Here is a 23,196-nt window from a genome sequence, read left to right as displayed (position 1 = left end):
TTAAAGTGAAATACATTGATACGTTTTTTTGATGTTGAACTATCCTTTCATTCTTGGAATGAATACTACTTGATCAATATGTGCTATTTTTTAATAAACTGTTGGATTTGGTTAGCTAATATATTATTTAAAATGATTGCACCTATATTCACAAGTGACGTAGGTTTATGCTTTTCTATATCTTCTCTATCCTTTGTCTTGATTTTATATCAAGATTATGTAAGCTTCATCAAATTAGCTGGGCAACTGGACAGCTTCTCTTCTGTTCTTTTTTTTTTTTCTAGAGCAATTTATATAAAATACATACTATTTATCACGTGACAATTTTATAAAATCTCACTAAAAAACCATCTAGTCTAGGAGCTATTTGAGAAGACCGGTTATTGATTATTTTTCTCTAATCATTATTTGTACACTGAGGTAGTTTATAAATTTTATATTATGTGAATGCATAGGCGTTGCAGAAAGGCATGCGCGTACACACACATACACACACACACACACACACACGCCTTTAAAAAAACCAGAGAAGTAATACACAATTATGTTTTTAAAGTCACACAGTACAGTTTGTGCCAAATATCTTCCTTTGCCCATCCAGACCCTTGCCCACGCTGCTATGCCCCAGGAGGCTGCCCTGTTATAGACATGTTCCTGGACATCTAGCTCCTGATTGGGTTAGGCCAGTCTGCAGCAAGATGCAGGAAGATGGTGTGTGGCTAAGGTATTTATTCCCCTAGTCTCCTTGCTGGAGGTCCCCTCAGGCTTGTTTCTTCTCTGACCAAAGTCATATCTCCTCTCAAGGTGGTCCTCCCTTGACCATTCTTTCTGTCTGAGTTCCAGAAATTGCTCCCTCTCCTCATCTATATGGCCTAAGGACACTAACAACCCCTGCTGTTGCTAGTCCTGGGATACTACACTAATCTTTGTGCTTTCCCAACACCTTTTTCACGTGTTTGTAAATAGTCTCTTTATTAAACACTTCTTGATTATCCTAATTTGAAAGTGCCATCTGTTTCCTCCTGAGATCCTGACTGATACACTTTCATGAACTTACACAGTGAAAATCTACCTCCTGACACTCCTCTGCATTAACCATTACTAACAGTTTAACGGATGTCCTTCCAAACACAAACACACATGTGAGATATAGAACACCAAAAACATGCAGATAAAACATAAACGATGTTTTTAAATGAGAACATTCTTTAAAAAGTGAACATTTCTGGTTGCTATTGACCTCCTCTCATTTTTTAAACTCTTTCCCTTCTTGGTCCTTATAACTCTTCCCTTAATCTTTTTGATGATTCTACCTCTGTCTCCCCTTATGGGTTCATCTTGTTAAACTTACATGTCCAGGTTCTGCGCATACTTCTCTTCTCTCACCGCCTTCTCTCTCTTTTTGAGATCTTATTTCCTTGTGAAAGTTCAATTATCATTACAGTAAAATGATTCCAAAATCTCTGTCTCTAACTCTGACCAGTCTCCCAACTTCCTCCATTTCCTGACTCTCTGGAGGCTGTCCTCAACCTGAACATACTAACAGCAATTCAAATACAACAAGCTCAAAACCAAATTCATATCTTTCCCACTAACCCTGTTCCTCCATTTGATTTTCCTCTTTCTATTCGTAATACCACCAATCTTTTTGTCTTCCCCACTTAAAATTTTGAGGCCATACTCAATTCCCATCATTCCCACTTAGGACAAATTTTAGCAGCTCCTATCACTATAGTATTCATCTAGTGTGCCCTGCTTCATTTAGTTAACACAGCCAAGATCCAATAAGTGATAACCCCATCCTGTGATCTCACATCAACCTCCCAAGTCAGCTCCCCACTGCTAGTTTTTCTCTCCCTCATACCTGGCCACTCAACAGATTGACAGCCTAATCTTCTAGGAAGAAACATTTCTATTTTCTGAATCAAAAAATAACTGCCCAGTATTCCCCAAATTTATGTGTAAACCTCATGGTTTGTATCCAGATGCCTCTACTATATGACCTTACCTTACACAAGCCTTCATCCCAATACTTCCACCGTGATCGACTCATGGAACCTGAGCATATGCTGTTTTACCTACTTATAAAGTCATCCTCACATCTCTGCTGGTTTAAATTCTTCAAGGTCTGGTTCAAGCCCTACTTCCCTAATGTCCCTCCCTTGAGACATTAATCATATTCTACCTTACATTATATTTTATGTGTGCTGTCATCTTGTTCACCAGATTAAAAGTTCCCTGGGGGACAGGGACTATTTCTTATTCATTTTTGTTTCCCACACAGCATCTATGCAACCTGTTTCACAAAACCGGTTGTCAACAAATATGTATTGAGTAAATTAATCAGTGAAAAGCAAATCAAAAAGAAAGAGCCAAGTTTTCTTTCCTTTATTGAAATTTAGAAACCATTTGCTTTTTGGTTTGTTGATAGTTGTTTTCCTTTTAAATGCATGCACACCTATATTCTGTAATAATTTTTTTATTTTAGACTTATAAAAATGATTATGAATCCTATAAACTATATACAAGAGATGTAGTCCAGTACAAGATATGACTGATCACAACATAACCCATGATTGTGCCATGATCTGTAACCAAAAGTATTGCTTTGGGGGCGCCTGGATGGCTCAGTCAATTGAGCATCCAGCTCTTAATTTCGGCTCAAGTCATGATCCCAGGGTCTGACAGTGCAGAGCATGCTTGGGTTTCTCTCTCTCTTTCCCTCTCTCTCTGCTCCTCCCCCACTCATGCTCTTTCTCTCTCTCTCTCTCTCTCTCTCTCAAAATAAATAAATAAACTTAAAGTGTCACTTTGGCATGAGGCAATCTTTCTTTAGAGAAAGAGTAAAATAAAAACTCTCGCTCTATTGGGTCTTTACTGAAATACTGCTTGTAGTTATCTCCTCTTTAGTGACACCACTATCCAAATCTATTTGAATGGAATTATCTTAATTATATTTTTGTAGAAAATCGTGCAAACAAAAAATAAATATGGTGCATCTGGCTGTTAAGAGTTGAATGTATCAAGTCACCAGCTCATCTTAAAAGCAGAACTATGGGGGCTCAGAACTGGGTGGCTCAGTCGGCTAAGCATCTGACTTCAGCTCAGGTCATGATCTCGTAGTTCGTGGGTTCGAGCCCCGCGTTGGGCTCTGTGCTGACAGCTCAGAGCCTGGAGCCTGTTTCAGATTCTGTATCTCCCTCTCTCTCTGACCCACCCCGTTCATGCTCTATCTCTCTCTGTCTCAAAAATAAGTAAATGTTAAAAAAAAATTTTTTTTTAATTAAAAAAATAAAATAAAAGCAGACCTATGAAGTATTAGACAGTGTATAAAATAAAAACAACTTGTGGTTTCAAAAATGGAGTGACACGGGTGGCTGAATAGATCTGTTTACTACTACAGTGTGAAGAAAAAAATGAACATTCCCTTCTTTCATTTCTTCCTTCCATCCTTCTTTCTAAACGCATCCCATGTGCCAATCACTATGATAAGCATTGGGGCTATCAAGTAGGATAACAACATGAATCTTTCTTTAAAAAAGAGACAGAATTGCAAGCAAATCATGGGAAAATAATTTAAATGTAAAGTTTGTGCCAGGCATAGCAGTAGCATAGAAAAGGAAAAAAATACATTGTTACAAATAGTTTTATCCTTGAGAGCCTTTGCTAATCTAGCTTTCTGTAACTTACTATAAAATATCACTCGCCAGACAAAACCAAGAAAAAAGAACATATTATGAGACTTAAGTATTTGAATAATTTACAATGTCTGCATTGCTTAAAAACCTCAATTCATTTTTGGCAACATGATGAGATCATTGGTCTCAAAGTTGAAGAAAAAGCATACGGCATCGCAGGGCCTGAAAAAAGAATGCAATTGTAAGTATTTAAAAGTGGGCACTAGTTATTATTTTCCATAGTCAGGAGGGAAATGCATGTTTACTTCAGTTTTTAGCAGCATCGTTGCCTACCTTAGATTTCTTATCTCGGCACCAAAAAGTCATTTTAATTTCTAGCAAAGCCACGAAACATTGTTTCTCAAAACATGTATTCAAATGATTGTTTATTTACTTGGCTTTCTCCTCACTAGACCATGAGCCTCTTCTACGACAAAGACTCTTTCCTGTTCATCGTTACATCTAATGCCCAAGCACAATTCCTGGCACGTAACAGACAATAATATTTGTTGTAATATTACAAATGTAAATACAGCCCTTTGGAACCCTACCAGTTCTCAATACTCAAGCTCTCTAATGCCCACCATTTGCATCTTTTCTCAATCTCATTCTGCTAATGAAAACAAGGTGAGGGGAGAGAATTTTCAAACAGCCTAGTGTCGAGTGTATCAGAGCTTCCACAAAGTAAAGCCTCAAGGCTTACGAGGGGACTTTAATTCTCAGAAAGAAAAAGAAAGAAACCTTTTGTTTATATTTCAACTCAAAATTGTACACTTCCGGAAAATGTGCCTCTTATTGGCTGCCTGTGAAACACCTTGAGCAAATAGGAAACTGTAGACACGGCCTTAAACTTCACTTAAAATGACTGTATTTATTATTTTTATTTTTATCTTCATTTTTGCTGCAGTTGACGTGAATAGCATGGAACATGCAAAATATGCTAAGCAAGAAACACAGCCCATACCTGAAGAGTTAGCAGTTGAAAGGCACAAAGAGGTACAATGGATTTAAAAGCCTCTTGAAGAACAGCCTTTTGCTGCATAGATGCCAGGCAAGACAGTATGTGGCAGGAAAAGAGTTGGGGAAACTGCTTTAAAAACCTATTAACTAGGAATGTGAAAAAGCAGGGAACAATTGGGAAAGGAGGGAGGTGCTCACTGCTTAAAAGGCTTTTAAATGTGACCATATTTTTGTTGGCTTTTTGCCTGCAGCATAAAACGAGGATGGTGTACTGAATGGCTAGCTGGCTGTTGAAGGTGGAATGAATGGGAGCTGGGCTAGGAAGTCAAGGCTGAATTTTGAGATGCCACTCTGGACTGTGTGCAGCTGTTGAGACAACTCTCAGCAATGATTTAGTGAAGTAAACACAAAATTCAGTCAGCCTGCTCAATCACCCTTTCATTCTTGTGTTTTTCTTGATCCCATAAATATTTGCCTGTGTGGTCTTTGCTGCAGATATTAAGGAGTTAATAAATTAGCCAGCCAACAGGCAGGAATCAAGAAAAGCCACAGAACTTAGAATTGAACAGCTGACAGCAGATTCTGCAGGTGCGAGATGGGAATCAGCTCTGAATTTTCTCTGTAGCACAATTTTCTCTGTCTGGGCTGTGGCCTGATTTTCTGGTCCCTTCAGGACAAGCTGAGTTGTAAGAGAGAATTCCAGAGGGTCTTGCTCTATGATCCTCTGAACTCTAACCTTCTTTAAAAAGGAAGCAATCTCCTTCTATGTTTAGATTGATAATATTACATATTGCCAGTGGCCTTGTAAGATCTTAGTTTCACGTTAGGAACGAAACATACTCTAGACGCCATCCTACTTAAATAAGAAATGGCGGATCACACTGCACAGCACAATGAATCAGCCGCCTACAACTGGGTGTTAAGGGGCGAGCCCGCATATGTGTGTGTATGCTTGTGTGTCTGAGGAAAAGTGGATCACTCCTTGCCGTGAATATATAAGTACCACAGCAGTTAGTAAGGTCATAACAGAGGAGGGAAAGGAGAGAAATGAATTGCACTAAAGTGCATCTCTCCAAGACACTGGTTCAACATATTATTCTATCACTCCACTTGCTGATAATGGACATTCAAAACTAAACTCCACATTGTGGCAGTTCTCCCTTATCTTTTTGACTTACAGGGATAAAAATACTAATTACATGACACTTGGAAGTGTTCCATGTGATCTTGTGATTAACAAAATATTCCAGTGTTTCTTCTCTATAGGGTTTTGGGCTGCCTGCAAGTAGGATAGTGACTAAGTAGGTTGATAACAAGAAAATTGATTTGATTTTGCTTTACACTGGTGATATGGCCTACACATCCAATGCCCACCATTTGCCTCTTTTCTCAAACTCTTTTATGATATATATATTTGGAGTAAGGATAGAAAAACTCAGATCTGAGACTTTTCTCTAGATAGACTCTGTGAAAGACAGATAAATGCCTGCAGTTATTGAAAATGGAAGTTAGTGCCTACGATTAAATCTCATTTTGGATCTTCCTTTTCTCTAAGACCTGCTTTACATCCCTAAAATCCTATGTTTCTAATTGCTCCTTCTAAAACAGAAAATCCTGAGTGCCTGGGTGGCTCAGTCGGTTAGGCTTCCAACATTGACTCAGGTCATGATCTCACGGTTCGTGGGTTCAAGCCCCACATTGGGCTCTGTGCTGACAGCTCGGAGCCCTGGGCCTGCTTTGGATTCTGTATCTCCTTCTCTCTCTGCCCCTCTCCCGCTCATGCTCTGCCTCTCTCTCTCTCTCAAAAATAAATAAACATTAATAAAATAATAAATAAAAAATAAAAACAAGAACAAGATCTTAGAGAGCTCTGAAAAAGTTTCCCCAATCCAAAAATACCTTTCCAGACATTTTTTTTGGGCGGGGTCTCTAACTTCACCATTAGAAGTTTTAATATTTAGAGTAAGTCTTTGTCCCTTAATGACAAATTCACTTTCAAAACATAGTAAACTAAATAAATATAAACATCCAAAAATATGTGAATGACAAATATAATTCTTAAGTATTCGTGAGCCAAAGATCAGAAAGGAATATAGAAAATTAAATGGTGTTAGGGTGGTAGTATTATAAATTACATTTTTTCTTTTAAATTTCCCTTTAATGTGCTCATTGTAAACATCAATAAGGAAAAGAAAGTGTCAGTTTTAAAGACTCCAACTCAGTTTGACCACTGTATTTCTCTAGCTAGGAACGTAAAAAACAAAAACATAAAATTTTAAAAAAGAGAGTATAAATACTCTCAGTGACTACACTGAGTACACACTCGATTTAGGAAGAAAAACATAAACATAACATATTTGTTAATATTCATTTACAAGTTAATGTATATCTATTATGAGGAAGGCACTTTGTTGGGTGATACAGTGGATACAAAAATGATCAAGATCTGTGCTCCACCACCCCCCCACCCCATCCCCCCTCCCCGTTCAAAAAGCTTCTGGCATAAAGCTTGTAACTTTGATGAAAGAATACATTGTTATTATCAGTCATTAGTACATTACGGTGAATCCATTTATTAGCCATTTGTTTCAGATTTTGAAAAGCAAAAGATGGAATAAGCCTGGGACACTACCTAGGGAACATCAGCCTGGATTAAGATACTTAATGAAGGAAGAGGAGGGCAGTGGGCAAAGCAGGGAGAGGCCAGAACACAAAAGAGGGACAAAGATGAGAGCGTGCTAACCGCGAACTGTGTCTCTTTCAGAGGGTTGATCAGAGCTAGCTCGGACTTGGAGGAAATATTTTCAACATACAAAATGGACCCTAACAAAGTATTATTCCTATCAATCATGGTGTGCCAAGTAATCAGAAGGGATATTTATACACAAATGCACCTTAATATTCACAATATAAACTTCGAAATAGTATGTATCTCCTTATAAACTGTAGTGAAGGCTGTTTTAGTCCAATCACTTTTGAAGCTGATGTTGCAGATACCCTTGTGCTCTTACTCTGTTCCAAACATTTAAAACCAGATGGAAAAAGTCATGTCCTTAAGGAGTTGAATTCATCATTAAAAATAAAGTATTTTTCAAGGTGTTTTGGAAATGAGTTACTTTCTCTTTTTTCCCCCTTTTCCTAGATGTCAAAATACATTGTTTTTTCCCGCTGGTAAAGAAATATGGAATTGAGAAATATCAAATGAACCCACTTTAACATATTTTAGCACCGTAGTACTGAGCTATTATTTGTAAACGTTTCTCTTTCCAAGACTCCTTTCTTAACAGCTGATCATTCTCATTAGGAAGTGCTTACACTCATAGGCCCTAAACTGTCATTTGGTCCCAAATACTCCATTTGGTAATCAATATCCTCTTTTGCTCCTCCCCCTAAGCCCCACAACCTTATTCTCTGTCAGCATCTATCACACTTTTCTCTTTCTTTAGCCCCTTTCATTTTTAATCCTTCCTTTTTAGCCAACTTGTCTGCCTTTTATATCCATATTTACTTCCTCCTTCTCTTTCTCATTCAACCCTTTCTAGACCTTTAGATAATGAACACTGACATTTGTGACTCAAACAAATTTTTTTTCCATGGTGGCCTCCCATTAATAAAATCTCCCTTCTTCACAAGATTGTCCCACGAAAGCATAATTATAAGCATCCGTCGGCAACCATTGCCCAGAGATTCACTTCATTTGATTCTTCATGCACTAAATCCTATGTGTTCAAGAATATGATTTCCTACTCCTATTCTTATTTAGCATTTTTGTGTGTGAGAATCTCCTTTATTATACCTTTCTATCGCAACGTGGAAACTTAAGCTTTCTGTGGTCTAGTCTAAACTGTACATGGGACAGTGATAATGACCTTCTGACCCTACCGTTCTTCCTGGCTATGGGTAGAATTGATAGCACTTTTTCAATTTCTCCCTTGTCTTTGCTTGAACATACTGGAATTACAACCTCTGACAAAGGTAACATCCCTTTTGTAGTGGAAACAAAAGGAGTGTGTAATGAATTGGTTAAGATTACATTGCATGTTTAGATGATGAAATCCAACTGCAGCTCAATTCCTTTATTTCCCCTAGCTGGGCCTGGTCTTTCAATAAGACATTATTGACTGGCATCTTCCTCAGAACAGGTGCTTTGGAATATAGTCTTGCTGCTTCGAGTTCTTTAAACTGAAAAACAACTGTAGGGTCAAGGGAATCAGATATGAGACAATAATGCCCGGTCTCTTAGGATGAGCCCTGTGGATGATCCATATCCAGGTGGCACCAAAAAAAATAAAGGATCCTTGCATTTCTATGATGTGCTGACCCTTTTCAAATTAACTTTAGTTACCGAGATGGCAGGATGTGAATTAGAGTTTTATATGCCATTTCTCTGCAAGTTTCTAGGACTGAGAAAAGCCAGGAAAGAAAAAGAAGACAAATTTTTATAATTCATTACTATAGATTTTACTGCACTCACATTATAAAGTGAATCTTTAATCTTTATGAATATGGACTCAGTTAATGCCACAGTTGTAGAGTATTAACAAACTCCATATTTTTATCACAAGACATCGTCTTGTTGCTCTGAATAGCAAATTAGTGGCCTCTTTCTACCTTTCCTTTTATTTTCCTTGTATTTTTGCCTTTACTTAAACAAAAATCACTTAGAATTTTTGCTTAGCATAATAGCAATATTGGCTGCAGAAAATATTTAAAATGTGTGTTTTCAAAGAATTATCAGATCGTTTATTCATCTTCGAGAGAAAAATGATTCTATTCATCTCAATTATTTTTGCCAAGGACTGTAACACTAATTTTACTCTTTCTAAAAATTAAAATAGCAAACAGTTTATATAAGGTGTTGATAATTACCTATATTATTGTACTGCTGTGACAGATGTTGGCAAAAAAGCCTAAAATGCCTACAGCTGTGCACTCCATGACATCTAGTTTATACTCAGACAGAAGGCTAACAGATGTTCTGAACTGTCACTTTGCCTAAATGTTTTTTAAAGTCTAAGGACCTGCTTTATAATTCACCAGGGTCTGGTTTGGTTTCACAGAGGTCCTCAGAATTCCCATCTGTGACAATTAATGTTAAAGACATTGATAAATCAACCCTTGTGTTTTCCCTCTTCTTTAACAAACAGGCATCAGTTTATATGTGGATTGTGGACTGTAAAAGCTGTTTTTATATACGTCCTAGTTGGGCAATTCTTCCCTTAGACACAGAACTGGGCTGCCAGAATTCACGAAGATTTGTTTTGAGCATATGGAAAGCGTGTTTGTTTTGCGTATTTGGAAAAAGCGTGCAAAGATCATCCATTCTTTTCATTTTGCTCAGTCCTATGCACCTTGGAAGTAAATGTTACCAATTTCCAATGACAGTCCTATTTTTCTAGTGCATAAAAAAGTGTTCTTTTTATTTCAGTCATGTTTATTTGCCATTTTAATAACTCTGCTCATAACAATAACTATTGACTGTGTAGCCTATCAGAATGATGGAAGAACAAAATAAATGGCATTCACACAGCATACAGCACATCTTCTCCTACTTGACACCCTAATACTTCCTCTTCCCAAACATACCTTCAGATCCTTCATACAGAATTACTGCCCCGTGCAAGGCCATCAATGCCTTATTTGCTATTGCTCTTAATTTTAACAAGCAGGATTCCTGTAGTACACTTGCTTAATAGTTTAAACATTCTGTTAACAATCGGGTGTTTGGCCTATCCTGTTTCTCCTCCTTCTGTATAGAAATATAACTCCAAATAGTACATCTTTCTGGGTTTGTTTCTAAATTAGTCCCCACACTTAATTATGAGGATGAGAGGGATGCCTTATTCCTCTTTGTTATAGGCTAAGCTCTCAGTAATCCCAAACAAAAGAGCCAGTTCTGGAAGATATAGGATTTGCTAGCAGGATTATGGTCTCATAGATAATGATGTGCAGTCAGCAGAAGCGAAGCTTTATTTTAATTCAAATAAGCTAGTAAACAAACCACTGACAAGTCTGCTGGTGAGAGTAACTGGCTGCTGTTGCCACATTGGCAGCTAAATTACAGAAAATCTATTATACCCTGTTCACCATATGTTTAATTTAATACAAGATACAAATTAAACTATCCACAGTGCCTATTAAAATAACAATACTTTTTTTATATTTGAATGTCTTAAAAATAATTTCCACTGACCTTTTAAAGGATGGTTTTGATATAGGTGATTATCTGGAGGGGAAAGGTAGTTAATAGAAGGCAAAAAAAAATTTAATTGCCTTTCTGAGAAAATAAAAATATAAATGTTAGCTGGTTTGCAGTTGTTAATAAGGTTAATTAGCAGTCATGTGTTCTGTTATTACTGTATTTCCCTCCCACCCTTTTGGTTGCTGAAGCTGGGGTTTTAAGAGTGATACACTTCGTTTGACCTGTATGAGTCTGTCCTCATGAAATCATTACCTTGGTCAAGCCAGCCTGTGGGTAATCTTAAACCTGATGCCGGTTGAGATACCTATTCAGAAAATTCAGTTTACACTCTAGGTCCAACTTTGGTATGACACAGGAAAAAGACATAGACTTTTATAATCCCTGCCTCAAGCCAATCTCTTCATAGCCAAAAGATCCTAAGAGGGCCAGAACTGAGAGCCTGTCATCCAGAGAAAGGAAAGAAGAAAAAGACAAGACCACACACTGTTCACAACCAATTTCTTCCTATACCCTCAACAGTCAGTAACCAATGATGCTTACTTGAGTCCATTTGGACTCAGTCCACCAGACTGTAAAGACCAGTCTGGGTTTTAGAATTACAGATTTGAAACCCAGATCTACTGTTTCCCAGCTGTGTAACCATAGATATTTAACCCAGCTGGATCTCCCCTTACTCTGTTAAAGAAAAGGGGGGGGGGTAATAGTTCCAATTTTATAGGATTATTATGAGAGTTAGATAAGAGAAAATATCTGATAAATAATAGATGCTCACTAAAGGTTAGTTCCTTTCCTCTTTTTACCCTGAAGCAAACAGAATGTTGCTCTTTCTTCAAGGGTGAAGGGAGAATGATAGGAGAAGGGATTGGAAGGGACGTATAAAGAGAAATTCTGCCTAAAATCATTTTCCTCGGCTCATTAACTCCTTTCCACAGTCAAAACCCTAAATGGCATGCTCCTCTTCTCCCAAAATTTATCACAATATTTACTCTAAGAATGTATCAGTAAGCCACCCAGCCTCATTGCTTCTCCTTGGGCCTCTGCAATAGAGAAAGAGTAATCACCAGACTTTGGGACACTTCTTCAAACTTTCATGTATATCAGCTTTTGCACTGGGTCTGCAACTGTGCTCAGGGCACTGCCCTATGTGAATTTTGGTCCAAATATAAGCCTATCAAATCCAACTATGTACTGGTGGTAGTTACAGTATTGCATAAGGTGTACATTTGGAAAATAGCCCCAGGTTGGGTTATTCTTGAAGTCCAGCAGAAGTTAATAATATTTTACCCAAAACGCAAGTTTATTTATCTCAGAATGATGCAAGAAGCAACTTCAGGAGTATGGTACTGGTAAAGATATGCCAGAGAAACACAGGACAAATATCCCATGGTCCCACTACCCTGTTACTCAGAGGTTGAGAGCCTAGAGACATTTCCATTTACTGAAACTCTGAATTATTGGTAAAGTAAGAAATCAGAAAAAAGTGTCACAAAATGTGTGGCACATTTTAAGTGTTTAACATTTTTAAATTAATACTGTTAACACATAAACACAAAACGTGTGACTGCGCGTATAACTTAATTTTATACATAACAAGAAAATACATTTTTATTTTTTTATTTATTTATTGTTTTAGTAATCTCTACACCCAACGTGGGGCTCGAACCCACCACCTGGAGATCAAGAGTCGCAGGCTCTTCTGATTGAGCCAAGCACCCCATAACAAGAAAATGTAAAAGAGGCTATTGATGAATGTGCGCCATAGGCCTTGCTACTACCTCCAACTTTCCTCTTAGTGATAAAAGCACACCTTTCTCTAGTCCCTGGTGTCAGTCTTCGCCTGAAACAAAGACTGAGGGAGGCTGAGAGAGTTCCGAAGTTTTCCCACGGGTAGGAAGGAAGGTCCTGCTAAGTATCTGGCCACCGGAAAAGCAGGCCACTTTGGAGCCTATGCTCCTACCTTCGCCACCTGGGCTTTCCAAGTCGGGCTGGCCAGCCTGGGGGCTGCCCTCCGCTGCCTGGTTGGCAGGAGCTCGGTTCCCGAACTTTCCATATCTGAAGCACCGGGGTGACCACGGACCAGGTCTCGGGGAGGGTGCACGCCTCCCACCACTCCCAGGGCTCTCCGGAGCTCGCGTCTCTACACGCGGCGCACTGGAGGACAAACCAAGCTGGCCACGCTGTGCGCTCGCGCGGAGGAACGAGCGGTTACCAACGTCACTTGGACATTTGAGCCTAGAGTTGGGGGGGGTGGTGCTTGGCCTGCCAGCCGCCCGCCCGCGCGCGCCTCGGAGAAGCCCCGAGGCCCGCCAGGCCCGCCAGGCCCGCCAGGCCCGTGGGGAAGGGCGGCCTGGAAAGCCTGGGCCTGCAGGCGGCCCCGGGGAGCCTGGCTTCGACTCACTCGGCCCGCACCGCCTGTCCCTCGGCGGAAGGCCCTTCACCTTCGTTCTCGGGGCCGGGGCGGGGCCGCGCTGGACGCTGCAGGCCTAGCGGGCCCCAGACGGATCGGCACCGAGATGCGGGGCGGAGAGCGCGGGAAACGGGGCGGCGCGCGAGGGCCGGCGGGCCGGTGGGGGCGCAGCTCCTCCCGGGCCCGGGGAACGCCCGCCGGCCCGCCGGCCGAGCCCCCGCTTACTAACGCGAGCGACGTAGGTCAAGGCTAACCCGTCCCGCAGGGCCCATAAGACCGAGAAGGATCGCCGGGTCTGCGAAGGCTCGTGCGTTCCTCCTCAGCCCCAGGTGTCCCTCGGTTTTCCCCGGCCACGGAAAGGACCGATGGGGGAGCGCTGAAAGTCGAGGCTCCTACTAGAAGCTTGCTCCAGAGGATTTGAGAAATGGGGCTTCCAGTCTTTAACGCACGCGCGCGCGCTCTCGGGTTAGGTCCTAGAATGTGCGGAGCTCGCGTCTGAACCACGTCCTTCCCAGGGCCGCGGCCGGCACAGACGTCTGCCTGGCGGCGCTGCCGGGTCATTTGGAAGCGTGCATCAAGTGGCGGCGGGAGTGAATAATGCAGTCGAGGAGGGCGAGTAGAGGGCAGCAACACGTTCATAGTCCCATGGTATATTTGATAGCACTCTCCGTTACCAGCCCCCGCAGATGGGGAAGCAGCCGTCCCCTCCCACCCGGCGCGGCCGCTCCTGCGGAGCCCGGCAGACCCGCGCAGGGGAGAACCTGTTGGCCCGCGCCCCGCCGCCGCGAGAGCCGGCGCCGGGAGGCTGCGACCGCGGAGCCTGAGCCAGGCCGGGGGGCCGGGGGCCCGAGCTGTCCGAGTGAGAGCGACTTCCACGTGCAGACGGTAGAGCGGCCAGTTAGTGGACGATTGGTTGCTTGGGGAGAGCGAGGCTGTAGCTTGCACGGTAGCTGGTGGCCAAAGCCGGACACTGCGCCACATCTGTGAAAGTCGTGGTGTGTATGGCCATTGGGTCGCTGAAACATCCAAACCCTGATCGTGCGTACAGTGTTTTCCTTACAGGCAGCACTCGCCAAGTTAAAACCGGGTCCCGCCCCGGTGCCCCTCTTGCTAATCCTCTCTGCCATTAGTCCGCTTAAATCCTCCTTTTATGCTCTTTCTACCTTTCCTTTCCCTTTCTCCCTTCCTCCCATCTTTTCCTCTTCCTGCCCTCCCTCCCTTCCCGTCTTTCCTGAATTCTGAATGCCACTCACTCACCGGCATCTCAGTCCAGGAGTCGGGGTTAACAACCCCACATCTCCCCAGCACAGCTTGCGCTTGTAGAGTTGGAGAGCTCTGCTTTGGCCCCAGAGCACGTCTCGGTAATAGTGAAGTTTCCAATTCAGAGCAACCCATAAACGCCCATAACTCGGTTCACACGGACTCCTCAACCTCGTCAGAAAGCCTTTTCCACAACTTAGAAACGTTTTGGTGGTTACTGTTTGCTCGGAGAAAAGGAGCTGACCAGTCAGCTTAGTTTCTGGATACAGAAAGGTTATATTAAAAGCAGTTTTCCAGTCGCAGAGAACTGGTTTTGATTCCCTCACCTACCAGGGCAGTATGTCACTTTGGCCCTTCACCTTAACACATTCCACATTTTTGTTTGTTTGTTTGTTTGTTTTTAGTTCAAGGCTGAAGTCTTCCCCCATGTCAGATAGAATGTCACTGCATTACAGCCTATGAGACAACTTTTGGGGACTTGCCTACAAAACTATCTTCCTGATCATTCACAAGAGAATGAGGCCAACAGAGATTTTAAACTTTCTTATCACTGGGATTGAATAGATTTAATTGATCAAATGTGTGAGGTTTACCACTTTCAGTCACCTGAGGCTACTGTCTGATGCCTTCCTGTCTTACAGTCTTCAGCCCCAAACCCCTCCTTCAGTGGAGAGAGGACAGTAATTCAGATTCTTTTCTCAGTTCATTATAAGAAGAAAAATAGCTTTTTTATGAGGTTGGAGCATCTCTTATAAGTTTTGATATTTAGAAAAAATATGACAAGGGAAGCAGGAAAAGATCATTCTGTTATTTCAGTGGATCACTTTTTTAGTGCAAAGTTAGGAACATTGGATTAAACATTTTACATTTGCTCTCTCCCACTACTCCTTTAGTTGGAAGAAGTGTTTCCACTATTGACTTTCAATTTTGCATAATGCTCCCTACCTTTCCTACAAGGCCAGAAGTCACAGGTACACAATCCTTACTTAGCCTGTTCTATTGGAGGAAGCTCTTGATTGACACTCTTCATTTCCCCTCCCCAATGCGCTGACACTTACAAATACACTTTTCTTGATCCGGATGGTGCTGGGGTGTGCATAACTTTTTTGGTATTGCCCTCCCTGACTTTTGTTCTTTTCAAACTGATATTAAGGTGTTCGCCCTGAGATAAAAAAAATGAATTATTGAGAAACAACCAGGCGAACATTTGTCCAATTTTCTGCTATTTTGTTTGCGTTTGTTTTTCAAGTTTCATAGGGAAGGCTGTAACAGGTGTCTAAGTAACAGTCTCCAAGAATCCCTTAGTAGATGACTTCTAGACCAGTTCTAAACCAATAACATTATTGTTTCCAAAAGGGAGAGTGGAAGCTAAGCTCGGTTTTGTCAAGGGATTCATTTGAGCGTTTGTCTTTATTTTATTCATTTTATTTATTTGTTTAATATTATTTATTGAATGGTTTGTGGGAAGAAAAGGAGGACTAAATGGGGCAGGGGGCAGAGATAGAGAACCCAGTGACAATTTGTTTTTATGACTAAAGCCATTTTCCCAGACTATTGTCTTGCCACAAGTGACGACACAGAGAGCGCAAGTCATGAAAGTGGATTACTGTCATTCTGGGCTATTGGAGGCCTGGAGAGCCCTGGCATTAATTCCTATAGGAAGGTAGACAAACCCAGCCATCTCCCCCTGCAGCACCTCATTGCCTCAGAGTTCAAGGCTCTCTCAAAATTGCTAGTGACCTCATCTAGGTCTAGGTGGCAGGGCTTCCCCACTTGGGGGAAGCTGACGCTCTGTGAGAACTGAAGAGGAAGCAGGGTGGCTGTAAGAACAAGCCTGAGGGGATGGGGCACTATAACAGGCAGGCTGTGGCCACCAGTCCCTGGGCAGGATAGCAATCAGTGAGTCAAAGCTAGCTAACAGTGAATGAAAGAGAGCCAAGAATGGGACCCTTTGGGTGCTAGAGACTAGCCTTTAGCTTGTTCCACTCCTCCCCCCTGGGCTCCAATCCTAGGTTTTCAGGGTTGGAGATCTAAGAGGAGAAGACAAGCATGGTAAGAAAACATGCCTAGCCCCCGTCCAACATGCAAGCATGGGTGGACGCTTGCAGAGATCAGGAGAGATGCCTCGAGTCCTGGGTGATCTGTGTGTCTGACTCATGCAAGTTGTACATGGTCAACAGGAGAGTGGGGTGCAGGAGGAAAGCCTTGTTTTCTTCAGTCACTCTGTCTGGGGTTGTTGTGTCTCCTCTCCCTCAACCCTCCATCTCACCCCATCAGGACCAAATAGCATTGAAACTCCCATTGCCTTTGCCTGCACTCAGCCTAAAAACTCAGGATTTGATAAGGTTACTGCACCATTGATACAATCGCAGATTTTTTTTAAGCCTCCTCAAAGAGACAGATGTTTAGGCTGATTAAAAATTGAGGAGGAAACCTGCAGCTGCACCAAGGAATAATCTATTGGACAAATATTTTAATAAAAAAAATATGAAGAGATCAGCCCGACCTTGCAAGGTCTTCTGCTTTAAAAAAATCTTTATCAAACCCCTATTCTATGGCTTCAATAAACAGAACCCATTACCTCACGGCATCTTTTGTTGGCCCCATACAAGAGAGAACAAAATGGTTATTCAGGGGAACGCTTTCGATTTTTATTGTGGGTAGCCTGCACAAAGAGCCGTGTTATTGTATTTAAAAGAACCATCTGTAGCAGAAACAATGGCATCAAATTATCTTTGAATACCCACTGAAAAAACATAAAGCTTTTTTTTTTTTTTATTCTTCTTCTGTACGGTGGGGGGATAGAGCAGTGTTAGGATAACTGACTTTTTTGTTGTTCTCTGGGTGCATTCTTCTCGCTCCCCCTCTCTCCCCCTCACCCTCTCTCTCTCTCTCCCTCTCTCCCTCTCCCTCTCTCTCTCTCTCTCTCTTTTAAAAAATCAGCCATTTGGGGTTTTAAGCCATAAACGATTTTTCTTGTTGCAGGGGATTGCAGTGGCAAAGCTAGGCTAGGTCTTGGAGGCTGGTGTAAGGCGAAGCGGGTGAAGGCAGGAGGCTGATGGAGAGACTGGGGGGAAGAAAAGCCGAAATGGATTCACGGTGCCTTGGATGGAGGACGAGAGGGGAACTGCAGCCTCCTTCAACTCGTTCTGTCCGGTGAGAAGTGATCAAGCTTGGGCTGACAAGAGGCTCAGGGAGTCCTCACGTTCTTTCGCTTTTTTACCTGCCAATCAAACTGCTAGAAGACAACACCCTGATCTGGCATGGACATGTAAGTAGCTTGCAACCCAACTTTGACATTCACTGCTAGCTCACTCCTCTCCGCCCACCCCCCCAACTCACTTTCTTCCCCTCTCATTCTTTTTTTTTTTCTTTTGACCTTTAAGAGATCTGGAAATACACCCTGTGTAACAGTCATTTAACACAGACAGATTTAAGTCTGAAAGCGTTAACTTTTGGAATTAAATGCTAATTGTGATTTCTTTAACAAATGCAGAAGTGAAGACATTATTTTATTCTCTTCTGAACAGTTTTAGTGCTGAACATAATCAGTTGCCTTGCAAGGGTGTGTGTTTCTTTTTCCTTTGAAAATAAAGAAACCCGTGAGCCCCCAGAGAGAGATGCAGAAATGAAAAACTCAGGCTTCCATCTTAAAAATGTCAAATGCTAGCATCTCATCCCTACAAACACACACACACACACACACACACACACACAGAAAAAAACCAAACCAAAACAAAACCAAAACCAAACAAAAAAACACCCTTCTCCAGGCCAAGGTCACACAGAATGGAAAGAGTGATTTGAACCAAAAGGTACATATCATTAAGGGGTTGCTACTCTTTGATCTGGCGTCTTACTATTTTGATGGTGGTTGGGGTGGGGGTGTGAAAAAAGAGAAGGAAGAGGACATGGCGATACCTCATTCTTTATGAGAGACTGACATTGAAGGGGCTAGAGATACAAGAGGACAGGAGAAGCAGGAAATATTACCTGAGAGAAGGAATCACAGAGCATGGCGGAGCTGGAAGCTAGGAGGGCTTCGGTGGGAAGTTGTGCGAGAGGTGATGGGGCTTGCTCTCTGGCGCCCTCTAATGGCAATCGGAACCAATGTTTTACTTTCTTAATTCAGTACTAGGAAAAGCAGCTGGGTTTTTGTTGTTGCTGTTGGTGGTTTTTCTCCGCAGGCTTAGAAACTAGATACTATTAGTGGAGTAAATTGATTGTTTTCATCCCAGAAACTTATGTATATGCCTTAAAATTATCAATGTCTTCTCCTCAAACATCCCCTCCTCTCCCCAAATTTTGTTAGACTAATAGAGGAGGAAAGGGGCAATGGCAGATTGACTTATTGAGGGTGGCCCAAACCCAATTAGTAATTCGCAGAAAGGGATTCCTTTCCTACCTGAACAGCATTCTGACTCTTCTAATATGTTGGAGAGGTCTTGGGGGCTGAGGTGGGGAGGGATGATTTGGAAATTGCAGATTCTGACACAGGCTCATTAGAACACAATTTAAGGGGGCCTCTTAGGAACCTCTGTTATTGCGACATGTGGTGGTCAGGGGGCTTTCCTTCCCGCCTCCTTTTTCTTTTTTCTTTTTCTTCTTTCTTTCGTTCTTTTTTTTTTTTTTCCTTAAATTTGGTAGATAAAGGTTAATCTTGGGCTGAATGATAGAGCTATGATTGACAAGAGAAAAGGTGTTGAGGGCAGGTCGCGCTGTCTTATTTACAGCCCACTGCTTGCTGTAGAGTCTTTGTTAGGACTGGAAAGCTAATTTAGTGCTGATCAAAAGCACCACAGAGTTAAAGGACTGGTAATGACTGCTAATTTCATTTCAGCCTCATGCATCCCCAACTGCTGTAATTAAAGACACGCTATTTAAATACAGGTGAAGGTTTGTTTTTTTTTTTAAGTTAGGGTGGGGGTGGGTGGATTACAATATTATTTAGATTTCATCTTATACATGGGTGTTATGTAGTCCAACATCAGCTTTTTTTAAGAGCCGCTTCTTGTCATTTATACCTGGCTTTGCAGAATCGGCAGTGTGAAATATGTCAATCACACAAAAGCCCCTATTTAAAGAAAAAAAAAGCAGGATGCAGAACAGTAAATGTTTAGGGGGGTATTTAAATATTTGGGTCTCTTTTATTTTTCCCCTTCAAATTAATGGAAGGGCCTTCGAAATAGCTAAAGTATTTGAAACTTAGGGCAGGGTTAACAGGCCAAAGGGATCAGTGTCAGCTTTTTAAGTACTTCTAAAAAGATCATGTGAACAGATGGAAAAATATATTTTTAATTAAATAATTTCCCCCACACTGTAGCTGCAGTGTTGGCTCAGAAACCGTGTAATTCCTCAACCGATAGGAGTTTCTTTATAAGAACATCAAAGGATAAAAAGCTCTACATTTTCGTAGTTGGTTAAAATTGATAACCCCCCCCCACACACACACACACACACACACCCAAAAAAAGAATTTAGCCTTTAATCTCTTTTTATCCACGAAGACTAAAGCTCTGTACTCGACCCCGCGAGCGGCTCTCGCCTTCCGGGGCTGGAACCCGGCTCAGATGTGAAGCGGCGCTGAGCCGCCGCGCAGGTTCGTGACCAGCGCCCCCTGTTGGACACAGTAGGAGATGCACAGCGCCAGTCCTGGAAATCGCGAGAACCTTGCTCTGGGGTTAGATAAAACTCTTTATTACCCTCCAAAAAGGAGATGGGGCGAGGAAACAAGTTTTTATATCCTTGAAAGATAGTATAATTTAATTCAATAAAAAATAAAAAGGAGTTAACACAATTTCAATCCAATCAAAAATGAAGACTAACCTATTCCTCTTTCTCACATTGCAGCCACCTCCTACCCCCGTTTGGGTTTGGGACTCTTTTCAGATTATGAGATAGTAAAACAGGTGGAGAAGCTTGATATAAAACAAAGAGAACTTTCTTTTGTAGCTATGGGGAACCAAGCAAATTACTTCTCCCGTTCTGCACACATTTACAAAAATAAAACGGAAGAGGCTACTGCTTGCTGCTTTGACGTTGTCAGCAGCATCTTGAATGCCCTCGGAGGTCCTTCAAGAATTGTAACTGAGTCCCTGACTAAACGAAATAACTTGCTCGTTTTTATTTGTTTATTTTCAGAGTGTAATTAAGAGGCCAGTCTCTGCTTTGAATGTTTCCCATCCCCCAAAGCAATCTTGATCAAACTTTTCCTTTCCGGGCTAGCGGTTAAATTCCAGATATTGTTTAAGAAACAGGTGCCTGACACTTTTCTTCTTTTATCTCAGCATCTCAGCCGTAGGATTTCAGGAAAGGTGTGCCAATGGTAAAGAGTATTTTCTTTTGAAATTCAGCATTTTCCTGGACCAGGAATCCAAATTATCCTAGGGGGAAGAGGAGTACTTTTACATCTCCAAAAGTATCTGTTAACATAAGAAAGAGCTTTGCCTTTTTCTTTGGTGAGCAAGTAAGGGTAAAAGTACACTTTGAGTTCTTTCAGAAAGATAAACTATAAAAATGACATATCTTCTGACAGGAAAATAATGGGAAAATACGGATTTGTTTAGGTGTTTAAAATGAACTTGAAAACAATTCGAGTGCTAAACGAACACCTGATCTCAACAAGGTGTTTTATGATTTCGATCTTCAGGGATGTACTTAAAATTTTAACTTTTAGGTAAAAACCTTAAGATGTTTAGGACTTGCTTTTTAAAATTTTGCCTATTGGAGGAAACCAGATTAGTTTTCATAACAGAATTACCTTTTAAAATATTTAATACTGTGGCCACGAGATTTGTTTATGTTGATCTTACATTGATTCCTCCCACCTCCCCAAATCAGCGGATCCGAGATTGTGTTTTCAGGGGAATTGCTGTTCAGTGCGATGAGAGATGTCTTCTCCATCTGATTCCAGAATCGAATCTCAGCTTGTGTTTCTCAGTAAATGACTTTGGATACAGTGGCAGGAAAAGAATCAAGGTTTTGATCCGTTTTAACCCGGAATCCTATCGAAATAACGGGCAAGCGGGATTCCCTGCTACAGGCAACCCCACCCTTTGCTTTACCAAAAAACAAAAGCAAACAAACAAACAAAACCGAGTCCCCATTACAGAAATGTTAAGTCCGGGCCAGTTTGTGAACGAGCGCCAACCTCCTAAAGTACCAAACGGTGCGTGACAGCCGCGGTCCAAGGCTGCCCGTGGCGAGAGGAGGCCAAAGCCAGCAGAATCTTGGAGGCGACCCGTGAAAGGGGATATATGCCTGCTGTTCGGAAGGGAGGCAGAATTTGCAAAACCAGAGGCCGGGAGATTTCGACCTGGTACCTCCCCCCGGGGGGTCCCAACCTGTGGGGAGAAGCCAGGGGGAGGAGCCGCACTTGGCTGCAGGGGGGCAGTGTGTCCCCAACTTCCCAGGGCCCCAGGTGAGAGCGCAACCCCTAGTTTAGCAAAGAGAACTAAATAAGTGGGTGGCCTAGGCCTGGGAAAGCCACCCAGTTTTCCCAGCGCAGTGTCATTTCTGTGGTTTCAGGCGGCCTCAGCCCCTGCCGGAATCCCACGCCCCACGGCGGCCAGCAGGAAGGCAGCCCTTCCATCTTGGGGGACTGGGGAGGGGACAGCGAGTGACTGACTCCTTAGAAGCAGGCAAAACCGCACGGCTGGCAACGGGGCCGCATTTCCCTGCAGCCGCAATGCGCCTTTTAGGGGAGGAGCGGGCATTTGGGGTCTCTTGTCCCAGCGGCCAGGCCTGAACCCGCGCCTCTTGGCAGAGTGCCCTGCTTTGTAAGTAGTCAATCTTGCCCGATTCTGGGGACGATCCCGGATAATGGGCCAGTCTTGCCTGAGCCCACTAACTCTGTGCCAAGTTTTCAGTCCTCTCTCCCCTCCATACCTCAAACCGTTCTTGCTGAACCCAAGCCTGACTATGAAAGCCAGTGTATGTGGCTCGGAGTTTGGTAACTATTTGGGGGTGGAGCAGATGACTCATTATTAAGACCACGATTCAAGGATGAGCCTTCATTCATTAAGTTTGCTCTTTTACTTTGTTTTTAAACTTTGAAGAACCTTTAGTTCCCTTGACCCAGCCCTGAGACAGACGAAGACACAGGGCTTGAAGGAGCTGAGATATTGACAGATACTCATCTCTCTACCACTCAACTGGCAGATCAACACTGCCAGACTGTGGGTCCTAATCCAAGGCCCAGCTGCTACGTGGGTTGCTGAAGGGTGTTGAAACCACAAGTACAACTTGACACCACTGAGCCCACAGTGCTTGTCAATAATCTGTGAATTAGGTGCAGAGATTGTCACTGTAGATCATAACAGTTTCTGAAGGACTCATTACAGCCTATCGTGTCAATGATCTTCAAATTAAGGAGGGGGGCTGGGGCGGGAGAGAAAAGGAATGGGGAGAGCCTACAAAAAAGGGAAGAAGGTTGGGAGGGGAGATAAAAGTCAGAGTCCTAGCTCCGAAGGAGCCTTTAAAGATTATCATCAGGCTAGTCATCTGAGAATTCCATTGGGATGGGTTTGGAAACCCAACTCCATCTGAGCCAGGGCTGGAAAAGGGGCAATAGGGAGTGAGTAGAAGTGGGCCCCTGGGAAGGCAGACTTCTCAGACATCTCTTTTGAGGCCAGAAGAGCTTTCGGGAGAGGGCTCCAGATGTCAATGGGAGGCCTTGAGCATGCCAGGCC

At 42.4% G+C, this 23,196-nt stretch overlaps 1 protein-coding gene across 1 annotated transcript; it reads right to left on the bottom strand.

Annotated features, from left to right (window-relative positions):
• Positions 1 to 10,589: 10,589 nt before the first annotated feature.
• On the bottom strand, positions 10,590 to 14,645 carry LOC123611204. Its single transcript, XM_045502867.1, has 2 exons — positions 14,504 to 14,645; positions 10,590 to 14,227 (listed from the first exon to the last, which is right to left on the bottom strand). The coding sequence occupies exons 1-2, from the start codon at positions 14,639 to 14,641 to the stop codon at positions 13,496 to 13,498; spliced, it is 870 nt and encodes a 289-aa protein (XP_045358823.1). The 5' UTR covers positions 14,642 to 14,645; the 3' UTR covers positions 10,590 to 13,495.
• Between the last annotated feature and the right edge of the window lie 8,551 nt (positions 14,646 to 23,196).

The sequence above is a fragment of the Leopardus geoffroyi genome, chromosome C2, assembly GCF_018350155.1.
Source record: "Leopardus geoffroyi isolate Oge1 chromosome C2, O.geoffroyi_Oge1_pat1.0, whole genome shotgun sequence".
In the NCBI taxonomy this organism is placed as follows: Eukaryota; Metazoa; Chordata; class Mammalia; order Carnivora; family Felidae; genus Leopardus; species Leopardus geoffroyi.
This window is presented reverse-complemented; position numbering and strand designations above follow the sequence as displayed.

Bases quoted from the DNA above. Each gene is read 5' to 3' on its own strand.
- LOC123611204 (XM_045502867.1), bottom strand. From the start codon at position 14,641: ATGGGTTGCTCTGAATTGGAAACTTCACTATTACCGAGACGTGCTCTG. The intron at 14,228-14,503 runs GTGAGTGAGTGG...CGACTTTCACAG, and splicing joins ACTCCTGGACTGAGATGCCG to ATGTGGCGCAGTGTCCGGCT.